The sequence below is a fragment of the Wyeomyia smithii genome, chromosome 1, assembly GCF_029784165.1.
Source record: "Wyeomyia smithii strain HCP4-BCI-WySm-NY-G18 chromosome 1, ASM2978416v1, whole genome shotgun sequence".
Taxonomy (NCBI): Eukaryota; Metazoa; Arthropoda; class Insecta; order Diptera; family Culicidae; genus Wyeomyia; species Wyeomyia smithii.
Window position 1 is genome coordinate 181,456,359 of NC_073694.1, and position 13,104 is coordinate 181,469,462.

General features: G+C 40.0%; 1 protein-coding gene across 1 annotated transcript in view; it reads left to right on the plus strand.

Annotated features, from left to right (window-relative positions):
- Positions 1-13,104, plus strand: part of LOC129719068 (elongation of very long chain fatty acids protein AAEL008004) — a 98,124-nt gene that overhangs the window by 63,447 nt on the left and 21,573 nt on the right. Inside the window, exons 3-4 of the mRNA XM_055670433.1 lie at positions 145-215; positions 9,649-9,839. Coding sequence (XP_055526408.1) covers positions 155-215; positions 9,649-9,839 — 252 coding nt within the window. The 5' untranslated portion in view covers positions 145-154. The remainder of the gene's footprint in view (positions 1-144; positions 216-9,648; positions 9,840-13,104) is intronic.

The window sequence follows — 13,104 nt, forward strand, 5'->3', positions numbered from 1 at the left end:
CAAATAGACAGAACACACTTTGAGAGGGGGAGGTTTTTTTTTCAATTGTGTCGTTGCTTTGTTTTTTGTTTTCTCATTTTGCTATTTATCTACCGGCAACCTTACCAGTTTACTAATTGTTGCTTTTCTGTTGCACTTTTGCAGGTCACACAAAATGGCGTTCATATTTACAGAGATATACGACTGGTACAGAGACCTAATGGACAATAAAAGTGGTAAGTAGGTCGTATCTTTGGCGGCTGTGATTAGGATTAAGCTATCGCTGATTGCGATGGATGAAGAAGATTTTCCGTGCTAGGTTACATTTTGTAAAATTGAAAATGAAACTGGGAAATGTTGCGTCAGATTCAAACGATTATAGAAAGCGAACGACTTAGTGCATCTTAGTCATTCATGTGTCGGTGGATGGATAAAATGTGTGACAATTGTTTGATATAATGTTCAACATTATTGCTTTACTGCTTAATGATGAAAATAGGTGAAAAGTTCCAAGGTCAAGTTTTCTCATACATTTCCCTCGCTTCCCGTGCACGGATAACAATAACAAGGACGGAATCAATTCCACTGCCTACATATTCTTACCCAACAAAGTGTTTTGTTTCATTGTTTTTTCTCGGGACTGCGTGGCCACGCCTTCAATGCAAAAATTAACGCTCAACTCGATACAAAAGACTGCGTGTAGAAAATTCAGCTTCATTCTTGTTCGTCACACGGAAGCGAATGGAGTATAGCTGTTAGGGGTGCGCGACATTAAGAAACGAGAGCTGTGTACGAGTTATCCTTCAGGCTCTGCGGAACACCTTACCTTTATTTTGCATTCGACAGCAACTGGTACCATTGTATGTTGCAGGATATTTTGCTGGCACAGCTACCGGAGGACAGAGCGGAGAGAAAATTTATTATGTGCGGCCAAGCAAAATGTTCGACGCGATCTTCAGCGTTCTGTAGCACGCATCCCTAGTTGAAGATTATGGAATCAGTTTTTTTCAGAACTATGAATGCTTGAAGTTAAGAGTTATGAGAATTTTCGCAACTACTAGTTACTTGTGTGAAATTTTCATGTATTTCTCAATAATAATTTTTACAATAACGACCAGGCCACCGAAGATAAACAAGGGTGTTGCCTATGAACAGTTTATCGCAGCAAGGTATAACCCTCATTTTAAGAAATTTTACTGCCAAATTGGGTGATTTTCCGGTTCAATTATTCCTTTGTACGCAGTCGAACACTCACGGTGCTGCCACAGACCGTTATTATGAAAAAATGCACCAAAGAATCTAAGTACACCATTCAATTCCTTATGACGTCCAGAATCTCTGGTCAAAATTTCAAAATCATCGTACGGTACATTTTTGAGTAATGTCCTTTTGAAGGTCGTAAAGTACGAAAAAGTGATATAAAAACGACGGAGGCTTATTGTAAAGCACGTTTTTCGACCACCATTTTATGAAATAACTTTCAAAATAGTTTCTACACATTCCAAGTGTTATATTTCAAGACATTAACAATTGGGGAAAAGATTAACCCTTAAATGCGCACGACGTTAAAAAAAAATCATCTAAAAACATAAAATCTTTGTTTAACAGGTGTACTGTTCTAAAACTAACCAATATGCATAAAAAAATTAAAAGATTTACTTATTAATGTGCAAATATTGCCATGTTGTTTTCAAACAACACTGTGACTTTATCGCAGAATAAAGTCGAAAAAATTACTTTTGTTAACAGTAACTTTAAAATTGACCTTTTGTTAGTATAATTACTGATAATTCAGACGTTTTCACTAACCAGTAACCTCATTTTAAAATTTATTTTCAAAGACAGTCAGCACCAGTCGGGTATCTCGCCATGTTGTTTTTCGTTTCCGAGATTTTAACAGCAAAAATAAAAACAAAACATTCAAATACAGTACTTCCAGCTGTTAAGTTTACTTCGTTAGAGTCTAGAGAGCTATTCTAATGAATTATATATCTGAAAAAAAATAAAATATGTATATTTTAAAACGTTTTTAGTACTGTTGTTTTAAAACAACATTGCGCATTTAAGGGTTAATTTGAAAATCCCACAGTGCAATCCCACATGCACGAATAACCGTGATCGTTTTTAAATTTGACTGTGAAAAATTGATTTTATGTACTCAATGTCGTCAGCGAAATTGTTCCATAAAACAAGGCCTTACTTTTAGCGTTTTCGGGTTTTCGATCAATCCACCTAGCAGTTAGGTAAAAAAAATATTTTCTATAATTTTTAATATACCAGATTGCTTTCTTCAGCAAGGTTGTGAACATTTTGCAAACTTAGAACATTTTGCGTTGTTTTGACCAATCTGACAAAACGTTATTTTGGGACACCCTAATGTACATTTGGCTTATTAGCAAACGCAAAGAAACCAAAGAAACGACCTGTGCAGCTCGAAGTTTTGAATTTTTTGACGTAGAATCACGTCTCACGATTTTTTCCAATCTTGCAGCGTGATTAGGAAATTAGCAGGGCGTCCATCAAAATGCAGAAAGTGATGGTTTTTTAATGCAACCTATTTTACAATTCAAAAATATGGAGCCTTGTTTTGAGCGCAGATTTTGACCATTCAGAGCTGAAAACAATGCCAAATAGCATCCAATACGGGTATTTTCAGAACCGGGAAACTGGTAATTTCCAGTTTCTAGACTGTAGTCTAGATAGGCTGTAGTCTAAAATAATTCTTTACAAAATTACAGCCAATCATTTTCAATTTTCACTTCCAATGATCGCAGCACTCTTTCAGATACACTAGATTTTCGTCCTAGTAACGTGCTGTTATACTCATATGAAATAGATCGCGCGCATCGTTCACGGTTACGGAATAAAATTTGACGACAAATCCAACCAAGTGATCTTCACTTCAAAGCGAAAAAGAAAAACAAACAGTCCACTCAACCAAAATGAACCTCACCGAAACACTTCTTCACTGACACTGACCGATGCCTTGACAATCTTCGTTAACTGATAAACTGATTTTGTTGTCTTGCTTTCGTCACATGAAATATAATGAGGTGTTTTGACAGTTCACTTCCATGCAAAAAGCGGGAAGGGAGAACTCTGAAAGGATTGTAAAAAAATAACGTTTATGGATGCTTTTTTTGACTTTCACTTAAGAGTGTCAACAAATATCAACCCTGTTATTTCATTAGAGCAGAAACTTGGCATCGACCATCACGGACTTGGCTCTAAGTTAGGGGAAGTATTCATCTAGGTTCACTTTAAAAAAACATCCCAATTTTGTTATCGATTGGAATACCCTCCGCCAAATACTGATAGATGATTTTTAAAGACAATAAACTCAGGAATCTAGAATAATGTAATTTTTAACAGGAAGTGTTGCCAGTTAGATTCTTTTTGTATTTTATTTAAACTAAATTTACGTTTTCGGCAAATGCGACCATTTTTATTTGAAATTTAATGATTCTATCGTGTTTCTTGTAAAATTTTACGTAAGAAACAACTATCACCCCGAGATAATATGATTTAATCTCGAAATAAACCATTTTTACGAAAGCAGTGTTGATTTTCTTCATATCATATTAAATCATATCTATTGAAAGATATTCAAATAACAAAATAAACATTTTCTGGTTATTAAGAAATCCAAAAATATCTTTTTCTTTGTAGCAGTGTTGACAGATTTGTTCCCCAATTTAGTTCATTCAATCAATGATTTGTAAGCCCCAAAAAATAAAAAAATAAGCAAATTGTTGCTAGGTTATATTTCCTTTTCATATTTGTTCACTCAATTCTGGCAAAAAAATGAAATAAATTATTTTCAATTTGATATTACCGTAGAACAAAACATAATAAAACAATAAAGCGACGAAAGTGCAACGAAGAGAGAAAAGAAAACAAAAAAGAGAGTTCAACCCGTATTATTTTATTTAAAAAAATTGATTGTTGCGAAATAATCGAGAGAAAAAATGGCTTCACTGCTGAAAGAAAGGACAAACATATTTGGATTCCTTGATAGGCAGAAATGCTCATGCCCCAGCTGGTTTTGAGGTACGATGCTGGCCTAACAAGCCAGTCGTCGTAGGTTCGAGTCTTGACTTGGGAGAGACTGTTGGTGTCAGTAGGATCGTTGCGCTAGCCCCGCAATTGTCCTGTACACTTAACGGTTGGCTGCGAAGTCTGTGTATAGTAAACAGAAGGTCAAGTTCCGAATCGGAATGTAGCACTAAGGCTTTGCTTTGATAGGCAGAAAAATCCCCAAAATTATTTGTTGGGTTGGAAAGTTAACAGACATTCTCCAATGAATATGATTGTTTGATATAAAATGGAGAAATTCAAAACTCATATTACCTCGAAATGATAGGTAGTTGTTTCTTACGTAAACTTTTTCGAGGAACATTAGTTTTAAAACTGTCAAATATTATATCTTTTCTTGATTCCTGGTTTATTTTCTTCAAAATTTTGCAAGGAAAAGAAAAATAGAAATCTTTCGCAAAACAGAAAGAAAAAGAACGAAAAAATAAATTTTAAGATTAAATGAAAAATACCCGCGAAAAAGAAAAATATAGGTACTCATGAGGCTGTGAAATGGGAGAAAACTCTCCCATGAAGGCATAGAATCCTTCAGCTCACTTACTTATTTTTAAAAATTTGAAATAAAAAACTAATTGATCAGTTCTTATGAAAATCTATCCACTAAGTAAATTTCAATTACAAAAATAAATCAACCATTGTCGCGTTACACATGTTAGTGGAAGAAATCGAAAAATCCATTCAGGCCAAGCAAATTTCACTGGCAACTTTGCTTGATATTGCGGGAGCATTTGATAATTTCAAATCACAACTTAATGACAAAAGCCAAGAAAAGGCACGGCATAGACCGGAACAAGCCCAACAAAGGAAAACAGTAAAGTATGCTCTCAAGGCGGGATTTTCTTAACCTTATTGCGGTCATTAGGCGTAAACGGTCTTCTTAAAAGCCTAGCAGAAAAAGGCTGCAATGTTATTGTTTCTGCAGATGATGTAGGGACTTTGTAATATTTCTAACAGAATGCTAACTGTACTAAATCTCACTGCTCAACAATGCGGTCGAGATGGTTTGTCTTTTCACTGGATGAAGGACATACATTATTCTTACACTGCGGTTGGAAGGCACAGAAATAAAGCTCGTTTAGTGGCCCCAAAACGACGTAATCATCCATTCAAGCTAATCTTGGTGAAATTTAAAGATTGGTCTGTACATGGGTATGCGGAACTATGAGAAGCCATCCACCAAAAGTCTAAGATGCAATACTGCTTCCTCTTCATTAAGTGGTTCAACTAGAAGCGGGGAAAGGCGCTCTAAGGCTAAATCGGCAGGCTTATCTTAAAAAAAGTGTTCTAACAAGATACCTAAGAATACTGAAAGATTTACAAATCAAAAATCTAATAAACGGTAACGATTGGGTAGAAATGAAACCGAATTTCGGAAAATTTCTACAGAATATTAGAGACAGAACAAGGAACAATGTAGGCCCAAACTGCAGGAAGACTCACTTTACTTCTACGCAAAAAGTTCTAAAATAAATGATTCCACGGGAGAATTCACAGGTCCAGGAATTAATAGATCGTCTTTTCCCATGGGATTAGCCAACTTGTAAAAATTAGCTTACTTGTAAAAAAATTCTACTCCCTTTCGAGCGGCCTTCCGGCACTCAACCGGGGCATTTGCCATGGCGAAAGAAAACATGCGTGTAGGCATGTTTTTGAGTTCTTTCTTCATATTATTTATCAATTCCTTCTCAGTTTTCACGACAAATTGTTGAAGTTTATGTTACGCTACAGGTTTACCTAGAAATTCTCGATGGGGCGCGGCTGGGAGACGTTGGGCGGGCTCGCCAACTTGGGCATCACATCGATATTCCGCACATCGATGTCCGCAACTGCTCGAAAAACCGTGCATCTATTTGAATCTGAAAAGAAAACTATGCGTTTCAAAAAAAATCGCCCACGCGGCAAGTCTTCAAAAATCTGCACACATTTTGAGCAAATCTGCGCAAATATAAGGAGATCCTGACCAAAATCTGCAGAAACTATGGAAAATCTGCAAATCAATAAAAATCTGTACAAGGACTCTAAAAATCTGCGTTTTGCAGACAGATCTGTACATCTGGTATCCCTGTATTCAACAGCTCTATCTCCTCAACGATCGCTTCGAGTAGTGAGACGACGCAACTTCCGGCAAAAACTTCATACTATAAATTCCCCCGTTCCCGGCCAGTTCGGAGCAAAAGAAGTGCGGCTTTGACATACCCTTCTCGCTGATTGTAAGCCACAGGAGCACTTTTTTGGAGAACTAGATGTGTGAAATTCACTTCCTTCGTGGGGAAAGTAAAATACGAAGCGCCCTGCCAGTCGTTACCATCCAAGCTGAGATAGGTCTTGTCATCCATCACCACCGCCACGTGCGATTCGCCGAGAAAATCGACACTGCGAGATCAGTGGACGGGACTGCCACTTCCTGGCAAGTATGGCCAGGTATTTTTCACTGTTTGGTCACTTGCACGTAGCCACTTTTTCCTCAGTCTTCCTGTTCAGTGTCCCTTGGAGCTTCTTGTCGCTCAGGGTCGTCAGTCGCTCGGAACCGGGCTTCTTTTTTCGGTGCTCTGATTGTTGTCAAATAGTGCTCAAAGATGTTGTAGATGCCGGAATGGGCGTATCCGGCGTTCACAAAGTGCCGCACGATGTCCGGTTTCGACTCGACGGGATATCGTTCTTCCAATGCTTCACTGTTTTCGCCATCACGGTGAGAGTTCGACTGATAGAGCCGTTAAATTTTTTTGGCTGACCCATGGATTATTATGATTGATCCTGCTTAGGTAGTTTCGTTAGTGCGTGTGAATGTAAACACATGAAAAATCGGCAATTTTTAACTTTGTTGGTCCAAAACCTTTTCGTGGGATCTCACCGAGCACTTTGAAAGCTGAACTCGGTGAATAAGAAAAAGCGACGATCATAAGCATAAGCGAATTACGGCAATCGCAAAGATTTATGGAGCCAATTCGCGAGAAGAACTTTGCGCTACTTAGGCTCAATGAGAAATACAGTCATACCTCGATATAAGGCAACCTCGATATAACGTAACTCGATATAACGTAACTTTGAAAATGTATTGAAATTGAAAAAAAAATGATACAGCAACTGTTTTCGGGGTATAAATTGCTTCAAAAAATATTTGCAGTAAGTTTTAAAATTAATGAAACTAATGCGAAAATTGTCCTAAATGGGCATAAGAAAGGTTTAAAAATGCTAATAGGTGATGGAAAATAGGTTTTCACGCATCATTCAGTAACAATTCACAGTCTTGCATCAATTAGAAAAAAAAAGTTTTTTTGCTTGTTGAAATTTTCTCTAAATGGGCATAAGAAAGGTTCAAAAATACTGATAGGTGATGGAAAATAGGTTTTCGCACATCTTTGAGTAACCGTCAACAGTCTTGCATCAATTGAAAAACTTTTTTTTTGCTTATTGAAAATTGTCCTAAATGGGCATAAGAATGGTTTAAAAATACTGATAGGTGATAAGAAATAGGTTTTCATGCATCTTTGAGTAACCTGTGTAACAATTGAAAAAAAAAATTTATTTGCTGCTGAAAATATTTCTAAATGGCATAAGAAAGGTTTAAAAATACTGATAGGTGATGGAAAATGGGTTTTCGCGCATATTTGAGTAACCATTAACATTCTTGCATAAATTGAAAAAACAAATTTTCTTTGCTTCGATATAACGTAACTCGATATAACGTAACGAAAATAAAAATAAAGTTGCTTTATATCGAGGTACGACTGTACCAAAGGACATTCACAGGTCTACTCGTAGCACACTGTCCGAGTAAGTATCATCTCAAGAAGGTAGGCAAATTTAATGATAATACACGTCGCAACGTAGAATCTGCCACTTAAGGTAAGTTAGGGCATTCCACAATAGATCATATAATGGTCGCAGTGGTTCAGTCTCCCGCAAGAAAAAAAAACTTACGAAAATGAAAGAAGCTTGGTTTTCAAAAAGATGAGGGAAAGATATTCAACAAATAGTGTTTGAGAAATAGAGCAAGATATACGTATAACTAAAACATACATTAACAGTAAAACGCTAGAATGAGTAAACTGGAGAAGTATAATACAGTCATACCTCGATATAAGGCAACCTTGATATAATACAATGCATATAAAGCGTAATATTTTGAATATCCAATTTTGCTCAACTTGTTTGAAATCCAAACTTTGTGCGGGTTTAGCAAATTGAGCATTTTTCACGAATGAAAAAATTTTCAGACTTAAAAGCAGTTTTCTAGAAGGGCGTGTTTTTTTGGCATACTCTTTACCTAAAGCACTGTGGCCTAGAAAGCTACAGTTGTACCAGAAAAAAACTATCTAAAAACACGAAAACACGAGACGTTTTTTTTTTTCGAAGGAGCAATTAATCTATATTGGTTAAGATAATCCCAGTTATATTAGTGGAAATCGGGCATTGCATCGTTTCGTCATTAATTGCCGATTTGCTGTAGGAAATTTTTCCATCATGCATCGAAATGTATGATATTTTTTATTATTTCTCAATAATAGTCACTAGAATAGTAAGAGAAACAAAATGTTGCAGAAAAAAACTCCTATGTTGGTTATATACTATTACCATATAGGTTTTACAGTGTTGTTTGGCTTTAGTTTTGAAATGCAATCGCTCAACCGTTTCAGCTTACACAATGATGGAATGCTCCGAACTTAGTGAAATAAATAGCATTCAACCGAACATTTGTTCTGATATATGAAGTCACGAATTGAATTGAAAAATTTACCAATGCAAAATAGCACCAAATTGCAAAAACCAGTGAAGTACCACTTTCATATTTCCGCATTCCAAGAATGTACTCCGAAAGCTAGCTCAGGGGGCAGCAAACTTTCATTACACACGACACGACCGACGCCCACCACGCGTCCACAACGAACGGATAACGGACGGACCTTTTACGAACGACAATTGTGTGATTTCCTTTCGAAAACATTACGCCCCAAACGGATTAGTTAGCAGAAGCAACCGCGACAGCGCAGCGGGAAAAAAAGTTTTCCATCACCTGACCGATTTCGAACGGCAGTTACCGCGCGCAATCATCGCCACTTTGAATTATTAATTAGAGAATTGAAGCAAAACACGACAGAGAACAAACACAGCCACGCACAGACAACTTGGTGGCATAATAAAGAGGGGGGAAAACAGTAGCAAAAACATCAACGTTAAAATTGCATACAAATTTATAGCAGTCTCTGCTACATATTAGCATACAAAGTGTACAGCGATGCATTGCATAGCTGCGTTGAGTAAAATAAAACCACCAATAAACTCCCATTCCTGCGCGCCCTGAGGGAGGCACAGTGATTCAATAGTGGTAAAAACATACCCCAGATAAATTCCTCGCAAAACTAAATTCGAAAACTCGATTTTTTTCTCACGGTCATCCAATCTAAGCTCACGAAAGCATTTTGTCCTCGACTGACGCAGGCGGGTAGAAAGAAAATTGTATTTCCCGTGTTGATCGTGAACTTGAACGAACAATCATTGAGGGTTTTCCGGCCCCCGGAATTGTGTCAAATCGGTTAATCTTTTGTTTTTTTTTTTCTCTTTTCCTACCAACAGATCCCCGAGTTGCAGACTGGCCCATGATGTCCTCGCCCTTACCCACACTCGGACTGTGCATATTCTACGCATATTTTAGCAAATCACTAGCACCCAAACTGATGGAGAATCGAAAACCGTTGGATCTTCGAAATTTCCTAGTCCTCTATAACCTATTCCAGACTGTCTTCAGCACGTGGATATTTTACGAGGTGAGTCAACTTTCAGGCAGTCTTTGTTCTCAGTACTCTCACCGTTTAGTGTGGCGCAGATTGCATGTTGCGGAGAGCCTTCGCCTGGTTAGCGCGGAAAAAGGGGTTTACAGGCTATAATTTTCTACCGAACGAGCTGGGTTGGTACGTTCGAAAATTAGAGCCAAACTCAACCAGCTGGTGAGGTAATCGAATTACATGCCTCATGTATGTATAATGCTTACCGATTCTTGTCACGTGATGCACCCGCGCGCCAGTTTGCCTGCCGCTGGCTGGCTGAGGCTCCGTCCGCGTGCCGCTCGATTTCACGCGATTCTGCTCGGTGTAATGTTGTGTGAAACCGATAAACCGAAAGTCTTTGTTTGAATCGAAATTTAGTGAGCTTTTTAATGGGTGCTTCAAAGTCCAAATAAATTGCATTGTTCTGTCAAGCTAACTGTTTCTGGGAGGCTTAAAATTATTTGTTGAAGTCGTACATACAACTTCTATTCAGTTGTTTGGTGAAATTTCACTGTAGGACACTGAAGCAAAGTAACTTCTAAACAATGCCACAAATGTAAACAATCCTCCGCCTAGAAAGGCTGAGAATTGCACCAAAAGATCAAAAAAGGGCAAAGCAGAAATTGATTTCAAATTACTGGCTTCGAAGCTTCAAAAGAAAAATATACACTTTAAACAGATTTTTTTGACAAAAAGTAAAAGCTCTTGGAAATTCTGCCGGAAACTTGTAGAATACTTACTTACTTTTAAGGCGACAGACCGATTATCGATCCAGTGCCGAATCCAGAATACGTCGCCATTTTCCTCGGTCTTGGGCTGCTATCCTTCAATCGCCCCTAAAACCTATTTCGCGTGCATCCTCGTCGACAGCACACATCCAACGAGTGCGGGGTCTACCCCGAAGTCGGCGACCTCTATCGGGATTCCTGCTGAATATAGCCTTCGCTTGACGCTCATCCGGCATTCTCGCTACATGCCCAGCCCACTGAAGCCTGCCGTGTTTCATCCGCTTGACTATATCCGCCGATTTGTATGCCTGGTACACTTCATGGTTCATGCGTCTGCGCCAAACACCATTTTCTAGTTTGCCGCAAAGGATTGAACGCAAAATCCTACGCTCAAAAACACCAAGAGCTCGTCGATCAGCCTCTTTCAGCGTCCATGATTCATGGCCGTAGAGGGCCACGGGAAGAATTAGTGTTTTGTAGAGTGCAAGTTTAGTACGAGTTTGCAGACTGCGGGACCTTAGCTGGTTACGTAATCCGTAAAAGGCCCTGTTTGCGGCTGCTATTCGCCTCTTTATCTCACGGCTAACCTCGTTGTCACATGTCACTAATGTTCCCAGGTAAATAAATTCGTCGACTACTTCAAATGTTTCCCCGTCTAGCACCACCGCAGCACCAACCTCCGACGGACTACCACGCACTCTGCCAGCCACCTTGTATTTCGTTTTGGCAGAGTTTATGACAAGCCCTAATCTCGCAGCTTCCCTCCTGAGAGGTCCGAAAGCCTCTTCCACTGCTCTACGATTAATACCAATAATATCGATATCATCAGCAAAACCTAGAAGCATGTGCGACTTCGTAATGATGGTGCCGCTTCTCTGCCCAGCAGCCCTCCTCATAGCACCTTCCAATGTGATGTTGAACAATAAGTTCGACTGCCCGTCACCCTGCTTCAAACCATCTAACGTCACGAAAGAGTCCGATATCTCACCGGCTATCCTGACGCTTGATGTAGAACCTTCAAGGGTGGCATGTATCAGCCTAATCAGCTTTGTTGGGAAGCCATGTTCGAGCATAATCTGCCATAACTCATTTCTCTTAACTGAATCGTACGCTGCCCTGAAGTCTATGAACAGATGGTGCGTCTGCAAGTTGGATTCTCGAAATTTATCGAGGATTTGTCGCAAGGTAAACATTTGGTCCGTCGTGGAGCGTCCCCCTCGAAAACCGCATTGGTACTCGCCAACAAAAGTCTCCTGCAGCGGCCTCAGTCTGTGGAATAGGATGCGGGAAAGAATTTTGTACACGGTATTGAGAAGAGTTATGCCCCAATAACTGCTACGGTCCAGGCGATGACCTTTTTTGTAGATCGGGCATATGAGACCCTCCAACCAGTCCGAGGGCAATTCTTCATCAGACCACACTCCCAGCATGATCCAATGGATGGCACGATACAGCTGTTCGCTCCCTACTTTGAAGAGTTCGGCGGGAATGCCGTCCTTCCCGGCTGCCTGCCTTGCAGTTTCTGAGCTCTTTCACTGCTTTCTTCACCTCGTCCATGGATGGTGGATCCACAGCTTGACCATCATTCTCAATAGTCATCCTGCTCCTTTCGACTCCACTGTTTCCCTCACCGTTAAACAGCACACTGAAGTGTTCCTTCCAACGCCTGGCCACCTCTGTTTTATCGGTTATCAGGTTCCCCTCTCTATCGTTGCACATGACAGGGGCTGATACGTTTCGATTCCTGATTCCGTTGACCTTCTTGTAGAAGTTCCTCGCATCGTGCCTGGAGAAGCAACCTTCCGCCTCCGCAAGAATACACTCCCAATGCTGTCGTTTCTTCCGGCGATGGAGTCTCTTTGCAGCTGTTCTAGCATCTCGATATCTACCCACGATCTGACGAGTCACAGCCGTGGCCAAGATGTGACCCCTGGCGCGGTTCTTCTTCTCCGTCACTCGCTGGCACTCAGCGTCAAACCACTCATTGGACGCAGCTGCCGCAGTTGTACCCAACACTTCTCGCGCTGTAGTACTGATCGAACTGCGGATGTGTCTCCACTGTTCATTCAGGTTCCCTTCAACTATTTCCTCAGTCCGTTCATCAACCTGCTGCGAGTACTCTGCAGCCACTCCTTCAGTTGATTGCCGTTGGATGTTCAACTGCATCCTCCTCGTTGCCTTGGATTTCAACACGTTGGACAGCCGGGCGCGGATTTTGGCTACTACGAGATAGTGATCCGAGTCAACGTTCGGTCCTCTGAACGACCTCACGTCTGTAACGTCTGGAAAGTGCCGTCCATCAATCAGAACGTGGCCAATTTGAGAGCAAAGCTCTCCATTCGGGTGCATCCAGGTGTGCTTACGTATGTTCCGGCGTGCAAAGTAAGTGCTACAGATAGCCATCCCTCTAGCTGCAGCGAAATTGACAAGCCTCAGGCCATTGTCGTTCGTAGTAGAGTGGAAGCTTTCCCTACCAGTTACGGGGCGGAAAAAGTCTTTCTGCCCGTCCTGTGCATTTGCATCTCCGATGAAACTCT